At 37.3% G+C, this 26291-nt stretch overlaps 1 protein-coding gene across 1 annotated transcript in view; it reads left to right on the top strand.

Annotated features, from left to right (window-relative positions):
• Window positions 1-26291, top strand: part of LOC116512952 (follistatin-related protein 5-like) — a 190275-nt gene that overhangs the window by 151769 nt on the left and 12215 nt on the right. The window contains exon 5 of the mRNA XM_032223654.1: window positions 10499-10665. Coding sequence (XP_032079545.1) covers window positions 10499-10665 — 167 coding nt within the window. The remainder of the gene's footprint in view (window positions 1-10498; window positions 10666-26291) is intronic.

The raw sequence follows: 26291 nt of genomic DNA, 5'->3' as shown, positions 1-26291 counted from the left end.
GGCCAAGGTTGAGAAACACTGGTTTAAGTGATCTCAAGGCAGGATTTTTGGTCTATTTCATTTCTCTGTTTATACCAAGTTCTCTTGATATATCTTGAGTTTATTCTAAATTAAAGTAGTTTGTTGTATATTTTCAGAGAAAGAAAAACCTGTCAACTAAGTTAGTGTTCATAACACTCTTTAATTATTTTTGAACTGTCTTTTATTATGAATTTCACAACAGTGTAGGTTTGAAACTCACCATTTTTAATTACTGTTGTTTTCTTTTTGAGCTACCTACTTTTAAGTGTGCTTGTTTTGTTTTTAATTCTGAGGTGTACTATTTCATCTTTTTTCTGGTCATTGGAGATAAAAAGCATCAGGAGGAATATTTGCATCTGGAAATAAAATCTTTTTATCTCATAAATATACAAACAAAATATATAGTAGAAAATGATTCATTTATGATACTGAAAATCTGGTAAAGCTATATCTTTAAAGTATAAATAATTTATTAGGAATATTATAGAAACTTTTAATTTATAGAAATAATTAAAACTATCTCAGAATTTTAAAAAAAGTTGCAATAAAAATGTCGGCTTTATCATTTTTTTCTCATTCTTATTTCAATCTCTCCAACTAGATCTCTTTAAAAAGACCAAAAATAGCAGAATAGTGAATAACTCTATTGGATATAAAATTAAAATTATGTATATCAACTCAGATAAGGAGAGAGCAAGTTTTTCCAGCTTACAATGGCATTACAACGAATACAGTTAAATAATATATTTGTTATTATAACTTCAGAATATTTTTCAAATTGGGTTCAGGTCAAATTTAATAATTTGAATATACGTAGGTAAAGTTAGAGCTTTGGTGGTAAAGCTTTGTGGGGAGGGGAAGCTTTCATTGAAAAAGGGAAATGACTAATGAAGATATTGTGATAGTTCCTAATTACTGTAGCTTTCTTAGCAGCTCTTTAGGAAACAAATGAAAATTGCTGCATAAAGAATTGATAATATTTTGCCAGACAATGTATAAGCATTTGGAAGACAGGGGGTAATCGTTCCATATCAATCTGGATTCAATCATGTCAGCATTAGCCCCTATGAAGAAATAGAAAGGGTGGGGAGAGGCCTGGGGCTGGGGGAGTGTGTGAGAGGGGACATTTGGTATAAATCCAGATTATTTCCTAACAGTTTGATAGACTGCACAAGCTGGCATCAATTTATATACTCCCATTCATAATATGGTTAAAAAAATTCAGCATTATATTACTTAATTGTATGAATAGCCATCAAGACCTGGCTATTTCGGCAGGTCTGGGGCTGATGAATTCCCAACCCCACTCAAATTTGTTGCAACTGTTGTTTATCTTTTAACTTGTTTTTGTCTCGTTTGTTGTTTGTATCCCCCCCCCCCCATTTTGGTTTGTTAGCCACCCTGAGTCCCTTGGGAATAGGGTGGCATATAAGTGAAATAAACATTTCCAAACAAACATTTCCAAACATTTTTTTTTTCTTTCATACACACACACACTATATTTGGTGTATGTATGAGTGAATGGGTGTGAATATGTATAGACTTTGGGGCTAAAACTGGACAACCAACTGGCCTTAATGTCAGATTATTGAAACATTGAATTTTGAGAGGACCATACTGAAGCACATTTTCCATTTCTATCAAGGAGAATTATCCAACTTTTCACTTCCATTTTTTGCACCAGACATGCAGGAATGGTGCAGGCTGCCTGTTTACGCCTTCTCTGATAAATAATACTGATAAAAATGCATATCTTGCTCTCAAGGGGAAAAAAGGGAAACATCTACTTCAGGTTGAATTTGAAAACATGTTACATTATCTTATCTCTTCACCTCCTCTGAATTAGTCCCCCCCTTTTTTATCAGACTTCTTGAAAAGAGGAACCGCAGTATCTGACTGGAATCAATGTCACTGTTGATTCCAGACAGTTCTTTTCTGTTTTTTTCTGAACAGAACAGTGTTTTAACCAAAAATAAATAGCTATTTGGCCTTGTGTATAGAAAACAACAGTTGCTCTTGAAGTTATATATGTCAGTACTCAAGCTCCTCTAAATGTGAAGATAATGCACTTATACATGAAAAAAATATATACTAAATGTAGTGACTGTAGTTTTTATGTATTATGTCACTTTGTAAGGGTCAACTTTATAATTAATGGAGGTCAGATAAAATAGCTATGTGCACAAAGACACTTTATATCTAATGGAAGAGAATGCATAGTTTGAACTGTGGGATACAGTTCATGCCAATGCCTGGCCTTTTCTGAAGCTGTATTTCATTGTGAAGGAAGTGTCATTTTTCAAAAATAGGAATGTGAAGTACTTTGAATCTAAAGCTAAAATGGTGCTATAAATCCAAAGCTGTTAATTTCAGTGCATATTTTCTGGGGATCCTATGGCTGTCAAATAGATAGATGGTATTTATCCATGTATGTATGTATGTATGTATGTATGTATGTATGTATGTATGTATGCATGTATGCATGCATGCATGCATGTATGTATGTATGAGGTATCAACATGGCAGCTTCTACATCTTTTAATTCTCTGTTGAAAAAAATATACTTTTGGGAAGTAATCCCCATCAAATAGAATAAGAATAAACTCCCCCAACCCCATATATCCAGAAACAGCAGGGCACAAATTTATGCATCTTTTTTTTCACTGAACTTGTATTTATTATTTGCTGTTAAGCTTTAGGCTGTCTTTTTTTTCTGTTTGAGCAAGCAAAAGGAGGTTTTTGGATTCATGGGATTGCTTATCTATTAACAAATACTGATTTATCTTGGATGGTTTGGTATTACTGTTTCTTGTAAGTCACTTATCGCTACTGGGGAATTACATTTTGAAATGTAACCTTCAGTAGTTCAAGCTCTCTGCCTTGTAAAATGATATTTTCCATAATGGGGGGAAGAGGAAGCATTTAAAGACAAATAAATATTTATTTGAAGGGGTCCTTACATATTGCTAATACTTTTTTTTAAGGACAACGATTATAAACAGTTATAAAAAGTTAGCTACATACAGTGGAGGGGCATTAACAGAATAAAAACAAAGAAAGTGTGAACAATCTTCCTTTTCTGTAATCAGTGTTAATGTCATAGTTCTGTTTTGCATATCTATTATTTATAATATATAATATTTAAATGCTAATTAAAGTTTCCTCCTTGAAACAATGAAAGTTATGTAGAATTATAAATATGTATATAGTAATTCATTCAAACAATATTTATTAGTTTTTACTTCAATGCTACCAAATCAATGCTGACTCTGGGCAGTAAAAGCAAACACATAGAATAAAATTAGTAGAAATATAATAAAGAAAATAAATAGAAATTCCAGATTAGAGCAGAACATAAAAGACATATGATAAATATATTTAAAATCCATCCTATCCCAATGCCTGAGAGAATAGCCATGCTTTTAGTCCTTTTAGAATGCCAATAGAATGGAAACCAAATGGTCTAATGGGGAATCTCATTTCTGAAGGCAGTTGCTATGACACCTTGCTTCCTGGGTACTAAAAGATGACACTGTTTGATCAGGAGAAACAGCACCTGTTGGCTTTTACTAACAAAGAAGCATCCATGGGAGACAGGTAGTTCTATGTCATTTGGGTCCTGTGTTATGCTTTATAAGTAATAATCAGCACATTGAATCTCACTTGAGAGTTTACTGGAAATCAATGCAACTCATAAAGTAACCGTGTCATGTGGGCATATCAAGGCACTGGTTAGATGCATTTCTTGTATTTCGCCTTATGGTATTGTTTTGTTCTGTTCTTCAATAAAAAGGTATATTTTTATTACCCCTCTCAAACTACCTAAAGAAAAAAAATATAAATATTAGTTTTGCTTTTGCCTCAATTTTAAGCCCAAAATATAGAATACGGTTTATTCATGCATAGATTTTTAAGAAATCTTATTTTGTATATTTTCTTCTTTACAGTACAGACATTTGTATACAGATGAACAGTAGTTACACTTTTGAATCCCCATGGTTGCTTAATATTATGTTGATACCCATTTTTTTGTTATTAAGGACTTCTGCAGAACAATCCATTTTTAGAAAGACAGTTCCCAGACAATAAGTGAATAAGTAAAATGGAGAAAGATGTTATGTCATACTCCATTAATTACAAGATGGATTCATATTCATACTCATGATACTCATGGATTAAAAGGGGAAAAAATCTCTGTGGGAGGAAGGAGAGTGTCAGCCTCTGCTTTGCTGTTGCTTCGGCTGCCATGAAACGGGGAGGGAGGGCATGGTATTTGGGAGGGGTTACTCATTGTGCTGGAGGAAGGTTCTGGAGTTCACCGGTTGATCGACTACGCATGCGTGGGAGTTTCCCGCCAGGACTAACGGCACCGACATTCCATCTTCGTGATGCCTTTTGAAGTTATCTCGCACCTGACACTTGGGAGAATTATGATTGGACTGTAACTGTGATGCCAAGGGGTGGGGAATGGGCTATTCTATATATCAATCGCTTTAGCGCCTAAATATTCAGATTTCGCTTCGCTATGCCTTTAATCATTTTTAATTAGTAAAAGTACACTTGATTTCCACACATAGAGTCTCGTGGTCTTTCTTTCCTAATTATTTAATGGAGAGGTGCTGACAGGGAGACATGAGAATTAAAATATAATTTATTATTTTGCTACCTTAAAAGTGTTTGGGTCATCTGGCACTAGCAGGTAATCAGTGTCTAATGTTTTATAGGTCTGGTCTTCTGCCCAGCACCTTATCTACATTCCGAGCCCAGTGCAGATGTTGCTTTTCTCAGGTTATCTCTGAATTAGTATGCAGGGTGTTCTATCATAGCCCTAAATGCCTATAGTTAACATTGGTAATAAATGTGTGCATAATATCAAAGTGCTTTTCTAAGAATGAGAAAGCGACACTCATATCCATTTCACCTGCCTTTTGTGGAGTCTGTAAATAAAGATAATAAAGATTCCAAGCTAGCTGTATTATAGTGCAGCTCACATTTTGAAAGATCAACAATATCTAGGATAGGCATACAGGCAATATTTTCAAACCTGTTTTTATTCCAAATGTAACATTATTCTGGACTGCCATTTTAAAATTGCATTTAAATTACATTTTAAAATAGGTTATTAACTTTTCTTTTCTAAATAACCTGATCTGTGTTTGGGTTCCACTCATTTTTTGCACTACATATGTTTAAAAGTGTTAAATTTCAATTGAACAAAATGGGGACTAAAAGCAAAAGGGAGCAATAAAAGAGAAGACAGATGACCTATAATAACACCATACCATTCTCACAATATAGAAAAAGATACTAAAACCACAGAATGAAAACTAACAGCTATCCTATCACAATACTCTATGGGTTTATTATTATGATTATTTCAGGTTCTTTCATTAAGAGTTTGAACCTTGCTGTAGATTATATGCAAAGGACTGTTTCTATATCATTGGAGGAGGTGATTGCTTTTAAATTACATTCTAAATAGGCAAGCTAAATGCATTCAGGCTTATTGTAGCCCTAATTCTATTTAGTCAGCGCCAATCTGGATAATGTTTGCTGGTTGAGACACAAAGGGATATTGAATAAAGGTGAATAAATGAGTTGAATAAGATAGGTAAAAATGTACAATTTTAAATTTAGTCATTATATATCTGTATAATATATTCTTCTTTTAATAGTTTAATAATTAAATTTCAATATATAGAAATTTTGTTATAATCACTTTTGTTTTCGTTTTGTCTTTTCCAAAATACATGTTCCATTTATTATTTTTTTCAGCAAATTGTTAACTGAAATAACCTTAAAACTTTCATGCTATTTTTTTTTCCTGAAACCTTGAGGAATTCATGTTTATTACAGTGGTCTTATGATAGTGCAAATGTGTAATAATGTGCAAATGTGTAATAATCTATTAAACTTTATAAAGTATGTTGGCTTTAACAAGCCTGATATAATGTAAATAGATAGAAACTCACTTTCTTGATTTTAAGGAGTGGATTCATTCCTACATGGAATTTTTTTTTAAAAAAAAAGTGTGTGTGTGTGCATGTGTGTGTCTGTGTCTGTGTGTTCTTGTATAGTTTAAATACTAAGGAATAGATAATTTTTAAAGCTGCATATAGTTTTTAATAGTGGTGCAGTGGCCTAGAGATGAAGACACTTGCCTCCTACTTGGAAGGTTGAGAGTTCAATCCTAGGCAGTGATAGATGTTTCTCTAGCAGATGCAAAGAGAAAATATCAACTGCAAATTCCATATAGGCATCAGGAAGGACAGCTGGGCAGTAAACACTTAGCTCCATTCAGTCACATGAACTCCACCCCGATACAAAGGAATTTCAGAGTCGTAAAAATAAAAATATAGTTTTTAATACTGAATAATCATTAGTGCATTTTGTTGTTATATATCAGTAATAGTAATAATTATGATATGCTTGTGAGCATGCATTTCCCATATATAGTTGAGCCACTCAATAGAATCGCCACTCAACATTGTTGATATATATATGTGTGTGTGTAGGTCTTCAGGTTTGGTGTTTCCAGGAGTAGTGTTCAGTAGTCTGAAGCAGCCTGAAGATGACGAATGAGACTTCGTCGAAACGTCGCCAAGACATCTCCAATTCTACGCGGGAGAAAACCCGAACAACTAGAGACCTACATATATATATATATATATATATATATATATATATATATGTATGTATGTATGTATGTATGTATGTATGTATGTATGTATGTATATGTATATGTATATATATATATACACACATACATACATACATACATACATACATATATATATATATATAGGTCTCTAGTTGTTCGGGTTTTCTCCCGCGTAGAATTGGAGATGTCTTGGCGACGTTTCGACGAAGTCACATTCGTCATCTTCAGGCTGCTGCTGACTACTTCAGGTTTGGTGTTTCCAGGAGTAGTGTGGGATCTTGGCTGGCTGTTTGTTCCTTATAACCCAGTTTATAAGGAATATATACATACATACATACACACACACACACACACACACACACACACACACACACACACACAAGCTTCCATAATGGAGTTTGGTCAAAACAAAAATCCCAGCATTATCATCAATGAGGGAATAGTAGTAAAATGTGAAGAAATCAATATGCCCTATGGAAATAATGTCAAGAATGTGGATGAAACAATCACTACAATTATCTGAACATCATTTAAACTGACAACATCAGGCATAGTGAAGCTAATTTTAAAAAGTTGGAAGAAAATACGTCATGAGAGTGAAATGCATCTTAAAGTCCAAACTCAGTGGAACAAATAGCTGCAAGACAATTAACACCTGGACTGTTCCAATCATTAGACATACAGCTAGAATAATAAACTGAATTCAAGTGGAACTAAAGCCTGGCTAAGAGCTTGAGAGAAGTTTCCTGAAGATGAGCTCCAGCACAAGTTCAAAAGAAGAGAAGACAAAACCTCCCAATGACCAACCCAGATTGGATCCTGCAAAAGCAGAAAAATTGAAGAAAGTGAAGGGCTAAATCTGGATGCACAAGACAAGTCTTTAAGAACTAAATCAGAGGTGGGTTCCTACCAGTTCGCACCTATTTGGTAGAACCGGTTCATCAAATCTACTGAACCGGTTAGAAGAGGTTCCACCAGTGGACCCAGAAGGCAGGCCACGCCTACAGAAGAGGTTGCAAAAAATTTTGAAACCCACCACTGGTCCTTGGATATGATTATTCTACACTACCATGCTCATGTTTATAAAACTCAGTGCCTCTGTGAAAGGTAAGGATGACTACTGCGTTTGTGGTGCAATCAAAACATTGCGTGTGTTGAAGTTGTTTTAACGCAAACCAAAGATGCCTTTTAAAAAACAAGTTTACATCCTATTCTTATGCATGCCAGTGCTGTGTGTGAGGTAATTTAAGGTGGTTCTGACAAGTGGCGTCGTCATCTTCATATCCGGTCACATGGGCGGCAAGCCACTCCCATCTGGTCACATGGGCAGCAAGCCACTCCCACAAAGGAGACCACACCCACAGAGTAGGGTCGAACAATTTTTGAAACCCACCACTGAACTAAATACATACAAAACCAAAATTAAGAAGACATCTGCTGCAACCTCTGCCATAAAGCTGAAGAAACAGTGGATCATCTGGTTAGCTGCTGCAAGAAGATCACACAGACTGATTACAAACAATGACATGACAAAGCAACAACAATGGTGCATTGGGAGATCTACAAGAAATACCATTTGCCTGCAAGCAAGAACTGGTGGTACCATAAAACAGATAACATAATAGAAAATTAAGAAGCCAATGTGCTAATGGGCTCTGGCACATTAGAATTCAAACAGGCAAGTGCATGCCACATTACAGCCGAAGCTTAACAATTCTAGATAAGAAAACAAAAGTGTCTGGACAGTGGACATTGCAGTAGAGTCAGCAGATACAAACAAAAAAAGAGGAATGGATAAAATTACAAAATACTTGCAAACAGAAGTAGAACGACTTTGGTAAAATAAAGCAGACACCAATATACTAGATACCTTGAATGCAATCCCCAAACATCCTGACCAGCAATTGAATGCCATTGGCATTGAGAACATCCCCATCAACCAACTGCAAAAGGCAGCTTTATTTGAAACAGTTTACATCCTGTAATTCACATAACTACCTTAATAATACAGTATGGTTGTATACAGAATATTTGCTCAACTAATTCTCCCCCACATCAGACTAGTAGATCCATAGTCAGTGAAGATGACTTCATGCTGCACTAATTGATAAGGGCTGACATAACCAATATAAATGTGATTGTCATTAATCAATAAAAATGTAGATGACAAACTGACCTGAAAAAAAAAAGATTCTTTTAGACAACTTACTCAATAACAGTATAACAGTATAATAGAGTAGGAAGGAACTTAGAAGTCTTTACTCCAACCTTCAAGGGAGACCGTATAGCGTTCCCCCCCCCCCCCAAAATAGCTATCCAATCTTTTCTTAATACCCTCCAATGATGGAATTGATATATTGTTCTCATTGTAAGGAAATTTCTCCTTAATTCTAGGTTAGATGTCATTTTATAATGTTCCCACCGTTATTTCTTGTCTACCCTCAGGTGATTAGGAAAATAGGTGAAATCCCTCTTCTCTGGCATCCCCTCAAAAACCTTTTTTTTTCCTTTTGGAAAGCTCTTTAACTGATTGATGAGAATTACATTGATCAAGTGCTGTGCAGCAGAAACAAAGTCTTAGGTGCTGCAGATTGTCAGCGATTTATTTCTCCATCACATGGATAAATACACTTGGAAATATCTACCTTACTACCTACTCTCCCTACCTAACTACCTACTGTATTTCTGTCTCTCCATCTAGCTACCTACCTACCTACAGTATTTCTCTCTCTCACCCTCTATCTACCTACATACATACCTATTCTCTCTCTCTCCCTACCTATCTACTGTATTTCTCTCTCTCTCTCTCATATATATATATATATATATATATATATATATATATATATATATATATATTCCTCTACCTATCTACCTACCTACCTACCTACACCCTCTCTCTCTTTCCCTACCTACTTACTGTATTTCTTTATCTCTCTATCTCTCTCTATCCCTTTATCTGCCTACCTACCTAACTACTCTCTCTCTCTCCCTACCTACCTACTGTATTTCTCTCTCTTTCTCTCCCTCTCTATTCCTCTATCTACCTACCTACTTTTTAAAAAAAAATTGCCTCTTCAAAACCTTGGTGTGTCTTATACTCTGGTGCATCTTATATTGCGACAAATACGGTAATACTGGTTAAAATTTCTGATTATACTGATAAAATGGAAGTTACAAGTTTTGATATAAGATCACTTGTGAGCTAGTATTTGCAAATACCTAAGCAAGCTAATAAGGATGCTGACTTTAGTTTAAGAGGCTTTGGTAGTGTGGAGTTTTCATTTGGGCATTTGTACTCCTTCAAACATTAACAAAATAAAAAGCATTAAATTACAGGAGTAAACATAGAATAATGTTGACAGTTTTAGAATTCAATGTATTCTTGTGGACTGCAGCCAATTTGTTGTCCATAGGTTTGTCTTTATCATGGAAATGAGTGAGTGTAATATTAATATCACAAAATGTACAGTATAAAAGTCATAGGAGTACAATTCTCTAAGACCTTACATCTCTGTAATGTGTATCCTACATTATCCTTTTCTCCTTAAGCTTGCATCCTAGAGATAGATATTCTGGACTGCCCCCCCCCCCCCAAAAAAAAAAAAAAAAACTATTCAGCTGCTAGAGGGCAATTGCATGCTATTTTTAAAATTATTGTCTTGCTGCCATTAGTTATTTTTATAACCCAGGTGTGGTGTCTTAGACTTGAGTAAGCTAAAAATAAGGTGAGAGATAGCGCTTCAAACTTAATATTTCTTTAGATATAGACCTTCTATGTGCAAATTGGCATTAAATGCAACATATCTTTTACAGAGGTAATACAACTGAGCCTGCCAGAAGATCAGAAAGTAAGCATTACGGCTGCGATAGTTGGACAAAGTGCAGTTCTAAGTTGTGCCATTCAGGGCACCTTGAGACCTCCAATCATCTGGAAGCGGAACAATGTCGCTCTGAAGAGTTTAGATTTAGAAGACATCAATGTAAGTGATTAAGGGCAATCTATTGACCTTTTTAATAGCATTATAATTACATTTTTGCCATTCTAACTAGAGCAATCACATATGTTAAATCAAGATGTGGGCCTGGTTCAAATTCAAGTAATAAAATTTAAGTACACATTAAGCAGTATTTTTTTTTTTCATTTTCTATGTGAGGAAAATGGATCCCCATTTTCCATAGGTGGGAGTGGGGAAATCACATTAAGGCATACTTACCTAAACAGTTATTTGGCTTTCATGAATTTTACGGTTGCCAAACGAGTATTTTTCACATGGGAAATGCCTAGGAAATAAAAGAATTTAACAGGATAATGAACCCATAATTTGCTTTCTAATAGCAATGGCTTTTATACTCAAATATGAAAATTGTAACATGTCCTCTTCAGATTTCATTCATATTATTGTATCTCAGAAATTTAGAATCAAGTTACAACATATATGTCATTAAAGCCACATAGAGTCACTTGATAGGGGAGATGGGCATAAAAAAATAATAAATATAACAAAACAAAGCAAAATAAAATAATAAATAAAATAAATCTTTCTATCATAGTACCTTGCATAGCTAAGAAAAAACTCATTCTTTCACAATGGGTCTAAAATTCTTACAATCTTTTATAAATATTTTTATAAAATCAAATTTATATGCAGGTATTGTTAAAATTAGACCATTCTAGTCATATCACACTTTTGTTAGTTACATTGGATCTGGAGCTTTGCATTGACATGATGCAACTCTTGTTTTCCTAATACCTTCTTTCCCCCAAAAAAAGACAGAGTCTTATTTTCTTTTGACCCCGAAATAAGTACTTGGCCTTATTTTCAGGGACGTCTTATTATTTTTGAGGAGCAGAGGAGGCAGCGAGCATGGTCACCTCATGGCTGCTGATGTGTTGCAATATTTTTGGGGAGGACTTATTTTCAGGGGAGGGCTTATTTTAGTGCATGCGCTGAAAAGCCCGATTGGGCTTATTATCTGGGGAGGTCTTATTTTGGAAAACAGGGTAGGTTTGGATCTTTTTGTATGAGCATTTGGAAATAGCTATGGAACTGCCTGATATGCCTAGATATACACATATAATCCATTTTCTATTGAAATTAAAAGTCATTCAGCATACAGACAAGCAGACTCTTTGCTTTTGGCACACAAACACACGTAGATAGATAGATAGATAGATAGATAGATAGATAGATAGATAGGTAGGTAGGTAGGTAGGTAGGTAGGTAGGTAGGTAGGTAGGTAGGTAGGTAGGTAGATAGATAGATAGATAGATAGATAGATAGATAGATAGATAGATAGATAGATAGATAGATAGATAGATAGATAGATAGATAGATAGATTGATTTTGTTTTGGCGAGGTCTCACTCACCATCTTCAAGCTGGGTTTTGGGCTTAAAGCATAGTCGGAGCTGCCATCTTTCTATAAATCTTGGTGGAGCTGTGTGAAGTGCTGGGTTTGTTTCAATAAGTGGAATGATTGGTTGTGTGGTTGTATCATGATTGGTAGATTGGTGCTGATTGATGTTGGCAGTGTGTCCGTTGTTGTTTCGTGTTGTAATGGCCTGGGTGGTGGATGGAGATCGTTTGTTGACTAGGGCTAGTTTCCAGATGTCTGGTAGACGGGAAGTATCATCACATTTATTCATGTTGTGGGGGTGTTTCTCTATTTCGATAGCTTCCATAATTATTCTCTTGTTGAAGTGTTCAGTTTTGGAGCTTAACCTGGTTCCTTCAAAATTAATTTCATGTCCTGTAGCTTTAAGGTGCTGAAAAAGGGAGGAAGTTTTTTTTCTTTTTTTTTCTTATTTTTATTTCTTTCCTGTTTGGCCAAATCATGAAAGTGTCATCAACATATCTAGGCCAGAGTTTGGGTTTGTGTTCAGATTTATCTAAGGCATTAGTTTCAAAATGTTCCATGTATAAGTTTGCCCCTCTCACCTGTCATCGCAAACTTATACATGGAACATCTTGAAACTAACGCCTTAGATAAATCTGAACACAAACCCAAACTCTAGTTTATGAAAATACGAAACACCATGCAAAATGTGCCCTGCAACATACATAGGACAAATGAACAGGAGAATACATGCATGCAGAACACAAGAACATAGTAAGAAAAAAATAAAAAAAACCTCCCTTTTCCAGCACCTTAAAGCTACAGGACATGAAATTAATTTTGAAGGAACCAGGTTAATCTTCAAACCTGAACACTTCAACAAGAGAATAATTATGGAAGCTATCAAAATAGAGAAACACCCCCACAACATGAATAAACGTGATGATACCTCCCACCTACCAGACATCTGGAAACCAGCCCTAGTCAACAAACGAGCCCCACCCACCACCCAGGCTGTTACAACATGAAACAACAACAGTCACACAGACAGCACCAATCAGCACCAATCTACCAATCATGATACACCCACACAACCAATCATTCTATTTACTGAAACAAAGCCAGCACTCCACACAGCCCCACCAAGATTTATAGAAAGACGGCAGCTATAGCCTATTGTTCTTTTGTGCTGTAACAACCTGGGTAATGGGTTGTGTGATGACACCCAGAGCTCTATTGTAGTGACATCCTGTGCTGCAACCTCCTGGGGGTTTGGCTGCATTGTAACATCCTGAACCTTTGTGTTATAACCTCCTGAGTTCTGTGATGTAATGTCCTGAGCAGATGGCTGTGGTGTAACACCCCAGGCTTTGGTTTGGCTCCGAGTTTGCGGTCTGTCCATGTGTTCATGGCGTGTGTCAGTTTGCTTTGTGTGGGGGTCAGAGGGGGGGGTTGCAGCAGTTGGTGATAAAATCAGACTTGAAGTCACAATGTCCTCTGCTCCAGCAATCCACCCAGAAGCAACTTACATAAAGAAGAACAAAAAGGACTCACCAACTTAAGGAAAGACAACAGCATAATCATTCTCCCAGCAGACAAAGTTAACGCCACTGTGGTAATGAACACATCTGACTACCAAGCCAAACTATCCAACCTACTCCAAGACCCTGCTTACAAACCTCTAAAAACAGACTCCCCTCACCTACCTGGAAAAAAACCACCAAAACCAAAATAAAAGCCTCTCCCATCAGTGAAGAGATCCAGCCAAGAATCATCCCCATTGAGAAATCATCCAGATGCCCCAAGCCGTATGGCCTCCCCAAGATACATAAAGAAGGAATACCACTCAGACCAACAGTCAGCTCCATAGGCTCAGCTCTACAGAATCTTGCCAAATTTCTTGCCAGACAACTTCAGCCTTACACAGAATCCATCACCTCACATGTACAAAACTCACTCCATTTCATAGAAGCAATAAAGAAACAAAACCTACAACCCAGTGACTTACTCGTGAGCTTCGATGTCATATCCCTCTTCACCCAAGTGCCTGTTAAAGAAGCCTTGACATTACCCCCCTGCACAGATCAACTCCGTAGCCAAGACCTTCATCTCCACAACCAAACGCCTAGCCGACAAAGACCACCTGAAAACTGAATTATATACTCTCACAAACATATTAATTAAGTCCAGGATCAAAGCAGCCGTCTACCAGGAGATTTTGGAGCACTTCATGCTTCCTTCCGCTGATGAGTTTTATGGCGATGCTGACTTCATTTTCCAGCAGGACTTGGCACCTGCCCACACTGCCAAAAGCATCAAAACCTGGTTCAATGACCGTGGGATTACTGTGCTTGATTGACCAGCAAACTCACCTGACCTGACCCCCATAGACAAATTATGGGGCATTGCCAAAAGAAAGATGAGAGACATGAGACCGAACAATGCGGAAGAGCTGAAGGCCGCTATTGAAGCATCCTGGTCTTCCATAACACCTCAGCCACAGGCTGATAGCTTCCATGCCACGCCGCATTGAGGCACTAATTGCTGCAAAAGGGGCCCAAACAAAGTACTGAGTACACATGCATGCTTATACTTTTCAGAGGTCCGATATTGTTCTATGTACAATCCTTGTTTTATTGATTGCATGTAATATTCTAATTTTCTGAGATTTTGGATTTGGGGTTTTCATGAGCTGTAAGCCATAATCATCACAATTATGACAAATCACAGCTTGAACTATCTTGCTTTGCATGTAATGAGTCTATCTCATATATTAGTTTCACCTTTTGCATTACTGAAATAAATGAACTTTTGCACGATATTCTAATTTTTTGAGTTTCACCTATATATGTTACTGAAAGATTTTTTTCACCTAATATTATCATTGCTCTCACCAATAAGAGTAAGGACTCACCAAAGCACCATGTTTTCACATTGTTGTTGGATGACATTGTCCTGACAGATTTGTATATTAATCCAGGTTACACTTTTCCCCATTAATATAAGTTTCAAGTTTTTTAAATGCCATAAACTATTCTTATATTTATATATTTATCAATTAAAAAACACCAAACTTTTATCCTTATTCTATACCTCAATCATATGCCTTAATCATGGAAGTATTTCTAAATGTGCTGTATTTTTCAGCAATGATTAAAGCATAATGTTAGAAAACTTTTATAGCATCATGTAACAATTTTTTTTAACCCAGGATAATTTTGATCTGCTTTTTGATCTCAAGTAGCACATAAATTGATGACTGACATGAAAGTCTTGACAACATCACTTGCTAAACGTTAGGACTATCATTTACTCCAAAGCAAATGATGAATTTTTGTGAGTATCTTGTTGCTTTTGACCATGAAATTAATTGGAGCCATCAACTCCTGGAGAAAAATTAGGAATGAAATAGAAACATATATGGAGACTTGTTTCCAACAAGAAGACAGAACATAAGATATATTTTTAAATAGTTTGAGTATGATGCCTTCCCTAATTAGAAGATTTGGCACTCTTTCCTGTCAAGGAACCATACTGATTTCTATTACTGAGTCTCTTTAGTTAGTCGTGCATTTTAAGTACTCTCTCAAATTCAGGATCTGACTCTTTATTCCCTGAATTGGTACTAACTGTATGGGGTCTGAGGCATTATGCTCAGGTGTCTAACAGTTTATTGACTTCCCACCTGTGAGTCTATCAAGTGGTGCTCTTCAGCTTCAGAATCAGAATGTCCATGACAAGAATGGAACTGAGAACTGCAGTTTGTATTTTTTCTTTTTGAATCTACAGTATGCATTTTAAAGAAATTTAACAGGACAATGAACCTGCTTGCTAATATCAATGGCTATTGTTCTCAGATAGGAAAATTGTAACATTTGTTTTTTCAGATTTAATTCATGTTATTTTATCTCAGAAATTTAGGATCAAGTGACAAGTAGACTTTTATTTGATTCTAGATTTGATCTCTGTCTTGCCATTGATATACTTGATCCCTTTCCCTCCTCTTTTGTAAAGAGAACAAGGATTTGGATATAGACTGTGGTTAATGCTTTCTTGTGACTTATTCTGTTTCCAAAATTGTTGGACTGCTAGTCGACCATATGGTAAATTATTCCTTCCGGGGGAAAAAAAAAACAATTGCTAGTCAGATTCGTATCATCAAAGATCCCCTGAAGAATTTTTCTAAATTTGCTCCCACTAAAATACACAATTTAATTTACAGAATGGCCTTAATCCTCATGGTTTCAGCAGAGCTTATTCATTAGTAAGTAACCATTGGAGGGCAGTCTGGTGTACATTATTTTATTTTTAACCATTTATTCATGCAGTGGTTGCTAGAAAAAATATTAAAAAGTAGAGAGCTGAATAAATTATTTCAGTGCATACCTCTAAAATTAAGATACAATCGGCTTTAGAGTTTTTAATCTTGAACAAAGAGTAATGTTGATATGACTGGTATAGTTGATCAGATCAGTAAAACTGAATTTTGTGAATATCCTAGTTACAGTTTGTAAAGCTACCTGAAAGTGTAACTAGCTTTTATTTTGCATGTAGTTGGGGCTTTTGTTCCAGCGCTGTTATGAATTAAACACCCTCCTAAATTTTGACACCTAATATAGTTTCCAGCTTTGAATTGTTGTGCACAGAGCTGTGATGAAGTCATTTCTTTATTTTTTGCTTAAATAGAAATTAAAGCCCAAGGGAACAGCAGAGTAATTGGATAACTCCACTGAGGGGAACTGGGCTTCTAAATTGGATTGGGGAACAGAGATGTGAAACTTCAAATGAATTTATTCAGAGAATGTGCTATACTGTACAGTGGTTACCTATTCATTTGTGACTCTTTCAAAGGCAATTTCAGCACTTTAAAAGTCTGTGCTCTGATACAACTATTTATAACTCTAGAGATGGTAAGCTTGCTTTTGAGCTTCACATAAATTACGAACTACGCTACATTTGTTTAGCAGCGATAGCTGACTTTACATCACATGACAAAAGCCACACGTACCTGTATTTTCTGGCATAGCATGTCATCAGTGACATAATTATACTAATCATATCAGGATAAATGATCAGAAAAGAAACGCAGATAGCAGGTGATGAAGAATGCTATCTAGAACATTTGTGTCTTATAGAAAGATGATTTAGTTTTGTTTTGTTTTACTGTATCAGATGAAAGGGTGGGCAACATCCACAAAAATGAAACAAACTTTTGCAGGTATTTTAGATTGATTTAGAGATATGAAGATATATTACATTCTTTAGTCAAAATGGCTTTGGCCTTCAATTGCTTATAATATATATTATAAGGGGCTTCGCAGAGCGTCCACCCCTTCTGCCTCCTGTGTCTGGTACCTGGAGAAGAAACTCGGGAGCTGAGAGTTGAAGGGCGTGGTGAATAAGTCGACCTCCGGGCGTCTGTCCACTGGTAATAGCTGCCAGCGCAGGCTTTCCAGGGTGTTTTAACAACCCGCGGCTCGTGGCTCAACCCCTGAGGGGAGCGGAGGAGCGCTTCTGCTCCTGAGAAGCCTCTGCAGCAAGGGCTGCCTCTAGGAAGCATGTGCCCTGTCCTCCTGCTTGCCCGGCAAAGGTCCTCACTGAGTGACTCCATCTCACTCAGTGGCCAGGACAGCGTGCTGCCCCAGGGGGCTTGTGGCAGTCCAGTCCTTGCAGGAGGAGGCTGTGCGCGATGTAGGGAGGCAGGATTCGCCGGGTCCAAGTTTATTTTCCTTAATCCTTTGTAAATTACTGGAGGTCCAGAGTGGTGCAACCTTTCCAGTGAAGAAATTTATATATATAATATATAATATATAATATATAATATATAATATATAATATATAATATATAATATATAATATATAATATATAATATATAATATATAATATATAATATAATATATAATATATAATATATAATATATAATATATAATATATAATATATAATATATAATATATAATATATAATATATAATATATAATATATAATGTATATGTGTGTGTGTGTGTGTTTGTGTGTGTCTGTGTGTGTTTGTGCTGATAAATAAAAAAAACACAAATATAACAAAGGCAACAGTAAAAATATTGGGTTTCTGTCGTGATGGACTCTTGTGACGAGCCGATTGACAGATGATGGAAGCAGTTAGCTTCCTCCCATAATTGGGGCTTACCAGGGGTTGTAAAAATCTAATAGATACGTTTCACCCTGCTTCGCTGATAAGGATAAGAGCCTGTGGCCTAATGGATAAGATGTCTGCCTAGTATATAATATAGCCCAGGTTCAAATCCCAGTAAGGGTATGGCTTGCTGATGAGAGCTAAATAGCTTGAAATAGATCTATACTAGTCTCCCTTTATTTATTTATTTATCAGCACAAATAAACACACACACACACACACACACACACACACACACACACACACACACACATATATATATATATATATATATATATATATATATATATATATATATATGTCTCTAGTTGTTCGGGTTTTCTCCCGCGTAGAATTGGAGATGTCTTGGCGACGTTTCGACGAAGTCTCATTCTCATTTCCTGGAAACACCAAACCTGAAGTAGTCTGAAGCAGCCTGAAGATGACGAATGAGACTTCGTCGAAACGTCGCCAAGACATCTCCAATTCTACGCGGGAGAAAACCCGAACAACTAGAGACCTACATACTAACACCCGCGAAAACCTCAGAAAACATATATATATATATATATATATATATATATATATATATATATATATATATATATATATATATATATATATATATATATATATATATATATAATCTCCCACTTTAACATATCCATTTGAATGGAATAGATAATCCCAATTTCTTTTATTTATGGCACAGCCTGTTTACATTATTTGTTGTAGCTGAATGAAACCAAGTCTTTTCCTTTCTGCATAACCCGATCCATTTTTATTTCTACATTTTGCTTTATTTCTACAGTCGGGATTTAAATTGTGTTCATAGCTATCATAAAGTATGACATGTACTCCACCCCTGTAGCTCTGTGCGGAGGGCTATTTGCATATAAATTTTATTGAGGGCTTACCCATAAATCCTGCTGGCCACTTTCTGTTTCTGGAGGTCATGAGTGCAAGACATTTTTTCTCAAGCTCTCCCCAGCTTGCCTCTCATCAAGTAGCAATTGCCATTGCTGCCAGAACAAATGATACTATTTGTTCTGTCTGCCATGCTTCGTGTTGTTGTAGGCTGTGCTTCTACTCCAGTTGGCTAGTGCATTTGTGACAGACAAGCTCCTCATCTTTTTCAGTCATTGACTGCTACTTTCTATGGGCATTTCTTTATTGGCAATATCAGCTATGGTTTTGGAGTCTGGTTTTGCTTTGCTCTGTTTTGCTTTGCTTGCCTAGCCTTGCCACTCCATTAATCCAATAGATCAGTGTTGAAACAGTGAACCTTTATTGTTCTTGTGAACTAGGAAAATAGTGGAGCTTTCCCTTTTCTTTTTTCTTTATTTTAAAATTGGTTTTTATTGTAATGGCCTAAAGGCAGGAGAACAAGGAAGATGCAGAGACTGATAGCTAGGAAATGAAGACTGCAAACTGAGAAAGAATCCAATAGGTGTTATCGGTGTGTGTATATGTTTGTGATATGTAAGTAGAGAAAGAAAGAAAGAAGGAAAGAAGAAAAGAAAGAAAGAAGGAAGGAAAGAAAGAAAAAAGAAAGAAAGAAAGAAAATATTTATCCATGTTCATTTGGATAATTCACTCTTCACATGTACTAAATGTTTTTGTGTGTGTGTGTGTGTGTGTATCTAGCTAGCTAGCTAGCTAGATAGATAGATAGATAGATAGATAGATAGATAGATAGATAGATAGATAGACGAGCCGATTGACAGAGAATGGAAGCAGTTAGCTTCCTCCCATAATTGGGGCATACCAGGAGTTGTGACTTTAACTATATACCTTTCTCCCTGGCTCAGCTGATAACAGATCAGAGCCTGTGGCTTAATGGCTAAGACGTCTGCCTAATATGTAATATAGCCCAGGTTCGAATCCCAGTAAGGGTATGGCTAGCTGATGAGAGCTAAATAGCTTGAAATAGATCTATACTAGTCTCCCTTTATTTATTTATCAGCACAAATAAAAAAATAGATAGATAGATAGATAGATAGATAGATAGATAGATAGATAGATAGATAGATAGATAGACAGACAGACAGACAGACAGACAGACAGACAGACAGAGACAAAGAGATATAAATAGAACAGAACAGAACAGAATAGATGCAAGGGACCTTGGAGGTCTTCAGGTCCAACGCCCAGCTTATATAGGAAACCCTATACCATTTCAGACAAATGGTTGTCTTCCAGTGTTGGAGCATTCACAATTTCGGGAGGCAAATTGTTCCACTGATTAGTTGTTTTAACTGTCAGGAAATTTCTTCTTAGTTCTAGATTGCTTCTCTCCTTGATTATTTTCCATCCACTTTTTGTCCTGCTTTCTGGTGCTTTCACTTTGTGGCAACCCCTGAGATATAAGAACACTGCTATCATGTCACCCCTAGTCCTTCTTTTCATTAAACTAAATATACCTATTTCCAGCAACCATTCTTTATATATTTTAGTCTCCATTCCCCTAATCATCTTTATTGCTCTTCTCTGCACCCTTTATAGAGTCTCCACATCTTTTCTACATCATGGTGACCAAAATTGAATGCAGTATTCCAAGCGTGGCCTTATCAAGACATTATAAAGTATTATTAACACTTCATGCAATCTTGATTCTATATCTCTGTTTATGCAGCCTAGAACTGTGTTGGCTTTTTTGGCAGCTGCTGCACACTGCTGGTTCATATTTAAATGGTTGTCCACTAGGATTCCAAGATCCCTCTCACAGTTACTACTATTGAGTGAGGTACCTGTGAATTTTGTTTTTTGTGCCTAATGTAGAACATTACTTTTTTCACCATTGAATTTCATTTCGTTAGATAGCACCCAATATTCAAGTCTATCAAGATCCTTCTGTATCTTAAGCCTATCTTTTGGAGTGTTGGCTATTCCTGCCAGCTTGGCGTCATCTGCAAATTTGATGAGTTCCCCATCTAATCCCTTGCCCAAATTATTGATGAAGATGTTGAAGAGTACTGGGCCTAAAACAGAGCCTTGGGATACTGCAATGCATACTTCTCTCCATGTAGATGTAGTTCCATTGAGGACTAAATACTGAGTGCCGTTGATAAGCCAGTTATGAATCTGCTTGGTGGTGATGCTGTAACCCACATTTTTTCTATTTTATCAAGTAGTAGTGTAGAATATTCTAAAATATTCTAAAAGGGCCAGCAACAGCCTATGCTGCGCCCTGATTGGCTGGGACGCAGCATAGCCTGTTGCTAGCCAGCTAACGCTCCCTGATTGGCCGAGGTACTGCGTCAGCAGTTGCTGGACAGTACTCGGCTCCTGATTGGTTCTATCTGTTACAAAGTTCATATAAATACCTTGGCGCGATTCCTGTTTGTTTGAATCGCTGTCATCTGTTCTATGTCTACAATAAACTTCTTGACTGTTTGAATCCTGGCTCCCGCGTCTTCCATCCGCCCTCAATTTACAAAAAGCAGGTTATGGTTTACTTTATAAAATAGACCTTTCTAAGGTCTTATTAAAGTTCTTAGGCCTTACTAAAGTCCAAGTAAATTATATCCACAGCATTCCTTTGCTCCTCTAATGTTGTCATTTTGTCAAAGAATGCAATAAGATTTGTTTGTCATGATCTGTTTTTGACAACCTATGTTGGCTTTTTGGTTATTACTTTGTTTGCCTCTAGATGTTTGCTAATGCATTGCTTGATTATCTTTTTCAGAATCTTCGCGGTATTGAGGTCAGGCTGATAGGTCTTTAGTTTCCTGGATCTATTTTTTTTTCTTTTTTTGAAGATGGGAACTATATCAGCTCTTTTCCAGTTCTCTGGCAGTTCCCTGGAGCTCCAGATCTTTGAAATATATAGTTCATTGGTTCTAAGATCACATCTGCCAGTTCCTTCAGAACCTGGGGGTGTAATTCATCTGGTCCTGGTGATTTGAACTCATCCAGGATGGACAAGTGCTTACTTACCATTTCTTCCCCGTTCTAATGTGTTCCTAATCTGTTTTTTATGGTGCTGTTTTTGATAGGCTGGACTGTTTTTTCCAGCAGCAACAAAAGTTGTAATGAGGAGGGAATAATTGAATTGTGAGATGAGCAGAAAAGATAATTTTTCTCTCCTGTTCTCTCTGACTCTCATTATCACTAAACTTATATTTTGTTTAAAAGAATTTCTGACACTGTTTCTGACAATTATAGATCTATTTTTTGTATTTTTCTTAAACAAAGTAAAAGCCACTCTCTGTTTCTGTGCATTTATGTGGATAGGTTTCTATGCAATTTTGTGTTATTTTGATGCCTGTTCTATTTGCTTTTTTTAAGTCCAGGAAAGACACAATCATTTTTTTTTTCCCCAGAATTATTATCCAAATTTTTATTAGAAAACTATTTTGTGTTTATTTGTATTATCTATGAACCTATGATAATCTTTCTCTAGAGATTCTGAAATGTCTATTTCATTTGCTATGAGACAAGGTAAAACTCTGTGAGATCCCACAGATTAATGACCATGCTTCAGGCAGAAGTATTTTGACATCAATTTCTCAAATAACGCTTTGAAAAATAACCAATATCACTATAAAACAATGGTTCTACATTCCATCCCAGCCTCATACTCCAGTAGCATAACAGAAGCAGAGATACTATCAAAGCTGTGAAAAGATTCTGCAATAGTAATAGGGATACATTCTCCCTGGCAAATTCTGGCCGAGATTACCACTGTAACCCATTATAAGGCCTAAAGCCATATGTAACTGGAAATAAATAATCAGCATTATTTTCAGAGTGCTATATCTATAAATGTTATCCTATCCTCTAAAGTCTAATTTGATATAGTGGAATTCATGGATAAATTTTAGGTATCATGTCCACTGGTTTTGGTCATGATATAATTAATCTTGACATAAAAAAGATGTTATAAGTGATATTCATAGGTTCAGTCCCCAGTCACTTTTGTAAGCCAAGAAATGTAAGGATAGCAATATAGCAATAGCAGTAGACTTATATACCGCTTCATAGGGCTTTCAGCCCTCTCTAAGCGGTTTACAGAGAGTCAGCATATTGCCCCCAACAATCTGGGTCCTCATTTTACCCACCTCGGAAGGATGGAAGGCTGAGTCAACCCTGAGCCGGTGGGATTTGAACCGCTGAACTGCTGATCTAGCAGTAGCCTGCAGTGCTGCATTTAACCACTGCGCCACCTTGGCTCTTTTAGTACATACAGATCTCATTTTTACAGTGACCTTATTCACATTTGCAGATTTTATCCTTTATAATTGGATAAGCAATAGACTTAATGTCAGTTGGATCCTTTCAAATTATGGTGACCAAACTAGCATGGATATCAGATATCCAGAAGAAATATATTCATCCTTGCTACACTATCTCTAATGTCTCATTCCAATAACAGACACTGCCTGCTTTGCTGTTTAATTCTAAATGTGTTCAAATACAGACTTTCAAGTAGCTGCTCCAAGAAGAATACACAATTTGCATAGCAACAATCTGAAATAAAATATGAAATTAAAAGTATTCTTAGAAAAATTATAATGTACTTTCCAAGATACAAAGACAGTTTATGTTAGACCTATGATAGGACAAACATTTCTAAAAATGTTTCCAAGCCACCATGCAATCTTTAGCTATTGATAGAGGTCACACAAATGTTTTACCCACCATTAATTAACAGTCAGGAAGAATGCATGAATGAATGAATTAGTTATCTCTATGAAGCCAGTCTTAATTTGCAAACTTTGATGAGATTGTAGTTTAAGTGAACATGGAATTTGGCATACTTTTCAGTGAATGGTATTTAACATTTTCTAAATTAATCTGCTCACTGATCTGCCTCTGCTGCTAGTAAAACACATTCCAGTTGCTTTAAACATTATTGATGATCATCTTTCACTCAACTGATTTCTCTTACTTCAGTCCAAGTTCCCAGCATATGTAAATTCTATCAGCTTCCTGTTCATTCTTTCTTAGTTGCCATTTTTGCACTGAATTAAAATCTATCTAAATACCATAGTACCCATTCTTTATTTTTGCATTTTGAATAGGCTTCTTTCATAGGCAGAGTTTTTATTTCAATGACAGTATGCCGTACATATTCAAATGCTCCCTGTTAACTATCTCTTGTGTTCAGGTAAAAGGATGGAGGCAAGACCAGGTACGCTGCACAGTTTTGATATCTTGATTTCTCTGAGTGACATATTTTCTATTCCGTTCAGATGTATTCAACTAATATATCTTTTGAGCTTGTGCTGATACAACACTGCTGATGTTTTATATATGAGTGAACCTCAAATCCAAAGATAAAATAGGAATAGGAATAGGAAAGTTTATTTATAGGCCGCCCTTTTCCCTGGGGGGACTCAGGGCGGCTTACAATTCATGGGGAGGGGAATACAAACAGTAAGACATAAAACAATACATAATTAAAAATAAAACACAACATTCATCATTCGGGTGGGGACGGATTACAATCTAACCCCAGGCCTGACGGGATAGCCAGATCTTAAGGGCTGTGCGGAAGGTCTGGAGGGTGGTGAGGGTACGGATCTCCACGGGGAGATCGTTCCAAAGGGTCGGAGCTACTACCGAGAAGGCTCTCCTTCGCGTAGTCGCCAGTCGACACTGACTGGCAGATGGGATTCGGAGGAGGCCTAATCTGTGTGATCTAATTGGTCGCAAGGAGGTGATTGGCAAGAGGCGGTCTCTCAAGTACCCAGATCCACTACCATGAAGGGCTTTATAGGTGGTAAGTAGCACCTTGAAGCACACCCGGAGATCAACAGGTAGCCAGCACAGTTCGCGGAGGATAGGTGTTATGTGGGTGAACCAAGGTGCACCCACAATCGCTCGCGCGGCCGCATTCTGGACTAGCTGAAGTCGCTGGATGCTCTTCAAGGGCAGCCCCATGTAGAGCACGTTGCAGTATTCCAGCCTTGAGGTCACAAGGGCACGAGTGACTGTTGTGAGGGCCTCCCGGTTCAGGTAGGGTCGCAACTGGTGCACCAGGCGAACCTGGGCAAATGCCCCCCTGGTCACAGCCGACAGGTGGTGATCAAAGGTCAGCTGTGGGTCCAGGAGGACTCCCAAGTTGCGAACCCTGTCTGAGGGGTATAGTGTTTGACCCCCCAGCCTGAGTGATGGAACACTTGCCAAATTATTGGGAGGGAAACACAACAGCCACTCGGTCTCATCCGAATTGAGTACCAGTTTGTTAGCCCTCATCCAGTCCCTAACGGCTTCAAGGCCCCGGCTCATCACGTCCACTGCTTCATTGAGTTGGCACAGGGCAGACAGATACAACTGGGTATCGTCCGCGTATTGATGGTATCTTATCCCGTGCCTCCGAATGATCTCGCCCAGCGGTTTCATGTAGATGTTGAATAGTAGGGGGGATAAGACCGAACCCTGTGGCACCCCATATGTTAGGGGCCTAGGGGTCGATCTCTGCCCTCCAACTAACACTGACTGCGACCTGTCCAAGAGGTAGGAGGAGAACCACTGCAAAACAGTGCCTCCCACCCCCACCTCCCGCAGTCGTCGCAGAAGGATACCATGGTCGATGGTATCGAAAGCCGCCGAGAGGTCAAGGAGAACCAGGATGGAGGCATGGCCTCCATCCCTGGCTCTCCAGAGGTCATCGGTCAATGTGACCAAAGCGGTTTCTGTGCTGTAACCAGGCCTGAAGCTGGACTGAAATGGGTCAAGGTAACTAATTTCCTCCAAGGTCCGCTGAAGCTGGGAGGCCACTACCTTCTCAACAACCTTCCCCACAAAGGGGAGGTTGGAGACTGGACGATAATTGTTGAGAACGGCTGGATCCAAGGATGGTTTCTTCAGGAGGGGTCTCACCACCACCGCTTTAAGTGCGGAGGGGAAGAGTCCTTCCCGAAGAGAGGCGGTAACAACCGCCTGGATCCAGCTCCGTGTCACCTCTCTGCTGTTGGCAACCAGCCAGGAGGGGCACTATTCACATGTTATTATGTATAAAGATCTATGTTCATGCCTAAATGATATTAGTTTGAGTTCTATTAACCAACAAATGCCTGGAAATGCATTTTAAATTCATTAACCATTTCTCTCTGGGAAATCTAAATTCAACTTACAGTATATGAACAATTGTTTCTCAAAACTAGTA

Source organism: Thamnophis elegans, chromosome 9, assembly GCF_009769535.1.
Source record: "Thamnophis elegans isolate rThaEle1 chromosome 9, rThaEle1.pri, whole genome shotgun sequence".
Taxonomy (NCBI): domain Eukaryota; kingdom Metazoa; phylum Chordata; class Lepidosauria; order Squamata; family Colubridae; genus Thamnophis; species Thamnophis elegans.
The sequence above is the reverse complement of the archived record's forward strand: the minus strand, read 5'-3'. Positions and strand labels throughout refer to the sequence as shown.